General features: G+C 43.1%; 1 protein-coding gene and 1 long non-coding RNA gene across 4 annotated transcripts in view; one reads left to right on the forward strand and one right to left on the reverse strand.

The window, feature by feature from the left end:
* LOC116693373 (1-phosphatidylinositol 4,5-bisphosphate phosphodiesterase gamma-2) overlaps positions 1-4,534 on the forward strand; it is a 28,653-nt gene that overhangs the window by 14,615 nt on the left and 9,504 nt on the right. For 2 of the 3 annotated variants that reach the window (XR_004332913.1, XM_032522297.1), the window contains exons 17-22: positions 33-223; positions 1,191-1,391; positions 3,313-3,435; positions 3,515-3,695; positions 4,109-4,177; positions 4,265-4,374. Coding sequence is in view for 2 of the 3 variants with exons in the window: in XM_032522297.1 (XP_032378188.1) it covers positions 33-223; positions 1,191-1,391; positions 3,313-3,435; positions 3,515-3,695; positions 4,109-4,177; positions 4,265-4,374 (875 nt within the window). In the remaining variant the exon portion in view is untranslated. The remainder of the gene's footprint in view (positions 1-32; positions 224-1,190; positions 1,392-3,312; positions 3,436-3,514; positions 3,696-4,108; positions 4,178-4,264; positions 4,375-4,534) is intronic. The other variant, XM_032522298.1, reaches the window with a different exon arrangement.
* Positions 1-4,534, reverse strand: part of LOC116693494 (uncharacterized) — a 20,803-nt gene that overhangs the window by 4,109 nt on the left and 12,160 nt on the right. The gene's annotated exons all lie outside the window — the stretch shown is intronic.

Genomic DNA, 4,534 nt, shown 5'->3' on the forward strand with positions numbered 1-4,534 from the left:
TGTGTGTGTGTGTGTGTGTGTGTTAAAACCAGTGTTGTTCTTGTGTTTCTCAGTTCCAGGACATGCACTGTTCAGAGCCGTGGTTCCATGGTCGCATGAAGGAGGGCAGGCTGATGGCCGAGCAGCTGATCCGGGATTACTGTGCGGAGCCTGGGGCGAAGGACGGCACCTTCTTGGTCCGACAGAGCGACACTTACGTCACAGACTACACCCTCTCCTTCTGGTACTACAGCTCATTCCTGGGTCCCATGGCCAGCCCAACCAGACAATGTGTGGTGGGATATACTGTCCCATTTCAGCTGGGGCGATTCCAGGATTTACTAAGTGGGGTGGCACAGGAGGGGGTAGGGGGGTGCTCAATAATCAGTCAGGGGGAGCACAGATGATTTTATCGGAATAAAGCATAGAAAATCTGCTTAGAAATATAGGGAATATTAGACAGGATGACACAATGTCATTTTACTACATAAACACACATATTCATTATTCATTTCACTTGTTTTGATTTTCAACTAATTGTGTATCCAAATATAATAAACATTTTCTCTGTGCTCTTAAGGCGAAAGAATTGGATATGTGGAAACAGGCATTGGTCACGTGACGAGGGCTGAGAAGGTTTTTCTGTCACGGAACCATATTAAAATAAAGTGCAATATACTTACGTTAACTTGCCTCAAAGTTCAACAGAGAAAACATTGCTGTACACAATTTTCAGATAACAGGAAACAGAACAGGAATAATGTGCAATGCACAATTTATTTCTTACAGCAACAAGTGCTCTGCAGTGAGTTCAATATGTTCCTACTTCTAAACTGGCCTCAACAACAACGTACTCAGTTTCCATACAACATGTGTTTAAGGTACAAATACATTAACCAAATGGAAAGGCAGCAAAGTGACAGACTCTGATCCAATGGAAATCCAACTTGTCAGATTAACAGCACTCTAGCCCAATGGATTGGGGAGGGCACCAGGGTGGGGCAGTCATATTTCAGGGTGGGGCGGGTGCCAGGACCTCTCCTCTAAACCCGCCCCGGCAGTTCAGGGACCGACTCGTCCTAAGGTCTGATTTAGAAAGTCAGATCATAGAAGGTTTTTGCTTTTATGGCTTTTAGATTATAAAGATTGTGTAATATTATTTCAATTGATTGTATGTATCTGTAAGCACATGTCTTCTGTGTGTATTTCAGGCGCAGTGGGAGGGTCCAGCACTGTCGTATTCGCTCAGGTTCAGAGGGGGCACACACTTACTTCTACCTGACGCCGAACCTGCACTTTCCCAGCGTGTACTCCCTGATCTATCACTACAAAGAAAACCCGCTGCGCTGCCAAGACTTTGAACTGCGTCTCACTGACGCTGTGCCAGTGCCCAACCCACACCTACAAGAGGGGTTCGTCATACATGAACAACATGAGTCTCCTACTGTACATCACAGGGGACTCAGTACAATAAGAATAATAAGAACAATTATTCAATAGAAGCTAGCTATTAATTAAGATACCTTGCGCTAGTGGGAGGATTTGTGATGGTGTGTTTTAGTGATTACAGCTTTCCTTGGCCTTAGCACATAGCTACTGTACATGTTGTTGAGTATAGCAGCACTTTCTACGGCTTCTAAAACCAAACACTACCCAAATTAGTATGTTCCAACAGGAATGTGATCCGATTTTGGGGAGGAATTAATAATTATTAATTAAATAAATGAATCTGCAGATTACAGGTTTCCCTGATATTAGCATGTAGCTACACATAGCAGTGTTTGTGATGTACACACTGCAGTAGCAGGCCTGGAGCAGATGACCATATATAGAAAAGTGGCTCTGTATGACGCCAACAGCAAAATAACTGTTGAAACCAGTGTTTAGTCCAAGTCTCACAGTCAATATCCCTTCCTATTAATAATACTCTTCATAACTATTAGAAGTAAGGGGACTCATGTGGACATAAATTAGAAGTGCCAGTACTCAGTATAATAATAATAATAATACATTTTATTTAACAGCGCCTTTCTAACACTCAAGGACGCTTTACAGACAATAAAAGACAGATACAGGGAACAGAAAAGTGTAAGTAGTATAACAAAAAAATAAAACAAAAACAAAACAAAAAAAAACAAAACAAAACAGGAACAGTGTATTTACAGATAAAGCGAGCTGGAACAGATGGGTTATAGTCTAGTTTTGAACAGGGGGAGAGGTTGATGTTGCGGAGGTCGGGTGGGAGTGAGGTGTCCAGAGCTGGGGAGCAGAGCGGCTGAAGGCTCTGGTCCCCACGGTGATGAGGCTGAGCATGGGGGACAGTGAGGTGGAGGGAGGAGGAAGATCTGAGGGAGCGGGAGGGGACGGTGATGTGTAGGAGTTCTGATAGAATGGAGGGCAAGGTTATGGATGGCTTGAAATATGGAGAAGGATTTTAAATTGTATTCTGAATTGAACTGGAAGCCAATGGAGCTGCTGAAGAACCGGTTTATATGAGAATGAGGGGGTTCTGGTGATGACACCAGCTGCTGAGTTCTGAAGAAGTTGAAGTTTATGGAGGGATTTTTGAGGAAGGCCAAAAAGGAGAGAGTTCCAGTAGTCAAGGCGGGAGGTGACGAGGCTGTGGATAAGGATGGAGGCAGTGGAGTGGTAAGGGACGGACGGAGGCGGTTTATGTTGCGTAGGTGGAAGTATGCAGAGCCGGCAGATACTATTATGTGTGACTGAAAGGAGAGGGAGGAACGAGGATGACGCCCAGACTCTTGACCTGAGGGGAGGGGAGACCAAGGAGTTGTCGATTGGTAGAGAGAAACTATTGATTTTGGATAGGGTGGATTTGTGGCTACGAGGAGGAGTTCGGTTTTATCACTGTTTAGTGTAAGGAAGTTTGAGGTGAACCAGTCTTTTATTTCAAGTAAGCAGTTAGTAAGGGAGTATTGCTCATTACAGGCACTAGATGTTGAATTTTGGTTTGGTAAAGCTTTACCTTTCACATTCTCTTTGTAGCAACCACAGGTGCATGCCCTCTATTTTTTTACATTGCACTTTCACTCTCATACTAGTCACTCTTTCCACTCTCTCTTTCTTCAGTACATTTTGAATCCATGTGAATAGGCTTTACTCTGGCACGGCCAAAGCAGCCTACTGTGGTGGCACCTCACATACCACTGATACATGACTGAATACTGAAAACACAATGCCACAACATTATAACACTGTAGATATGACAAGAAAATACGGAAAATCAAAATATGTTCACACACACACACACACACACACACACACACTCACACAATGTAACTATCCTTGTGTGTGTGTGTGTGTGTTGTACAGGTGGTTCTACAGTAATCTGAGCAGAGGTCAGGCAGAGGATTACCTACTGAGGATTCCTAGAGATGGAGCTTTCCTCATCCGACAGAGAGAAGGAGAACCAGACTCCTTCGCCATCACATTCAGGTGGAGTGGCTTAAGGCTTTATTTCCATTTGCCAAATTAATTGTGTGTGTGTGTGTTATTAATCCTCTCTGTCTTTCAGAGGTGACGGTAAGGTGAAACACTGTCGGATCCAGAAGGAGGGCAACATGTACCTGCTGGGCACCACCACAGAGTTTGAAAGCCTTGTGGAGCTGGTCAACTACTTCAAGAAGAAGCCACTGTATCGCAAGATCAAGCTCCATTACCCAGTCACCACCAAGCTGGTTGACCGCTTCAGCACAGTGAGTTACTGTCGGAGCAGTCTATATCTAAGAAATCCTCAGCATCTATTCTTTTGGAGATGGGAAAAATGAGGAGTTGAGGTGAATGAGAGCACCTGTGACGTGATTCCTTCAGGTGATAGCCAAGTTATGTTCTTTTACAAAAAATGATCTTATCTTTGCTTTTGGAAAACATTCACATTCAACAAAATGTGGTTAAAATTTGGATGGAAACCTCCACTACTAGCATGTCTGAAAACACATACACAATTCAAACATTCCTTCCAATATCTTCAAAGCTGTCATAGTGCAAAGTAGTTACAGGGTTTATTTATCCATGTTGTAGCCTGGCTAGGGGAGAGGTTGGGCTAATATCATGTCAATGCATGTTTCTAAACTGGACTGGTACCTAACAGTAAGTTGTGCTAACACAGGAGAAAGACTGTGCCTCTGTGTATATGGGGAAGATATACGTGGAACCCACTGAGATTGAGCCCTCACTGGTGTGTATACCTTACATATACTATGTTATTTTTTTGCCGTTTTCTTTGACAAAAACCTTCACGTTTGTGTGTGTTTGTCTCCTTCAGCCTCAAAGTACAGTTAGAGCCATATATGGCTACCAGGCTGTGAAGTCAGATGAGCTCAGCTTCCGTAAAGGAGATTTGATATACAATGTTACAAAGGAGATTGATGGATGGTGAGTCTACACACACATACACACACACACACACACACACTCACACTCAGCAACAGGCTATATCAAAGATAGGTTATGAGGCTTTGCCATATCTTTTGAATTAGTCACTTCACTTATTCAATTTTATGGTATTTATAGTGTCAAATCATAACAGAAGTTA

Source organism: Etheostoma spectabile, chromosome 8 (assembly GCF_008692095.1).
Source record: "Etheostoma spectabile isolate EspeVRDwgs_2016 chromosome 8, UIUC_Espe_1.0, whole genome shotgun sequence".
In the NCBI taxonomy this organism is placed as follows: domain Eukaryota; kingdom Metazoa; phylum Chordata; class Actinopteri; order Perciformes; family Percidae; genus Etheostoma; species Etheostoma spectabile.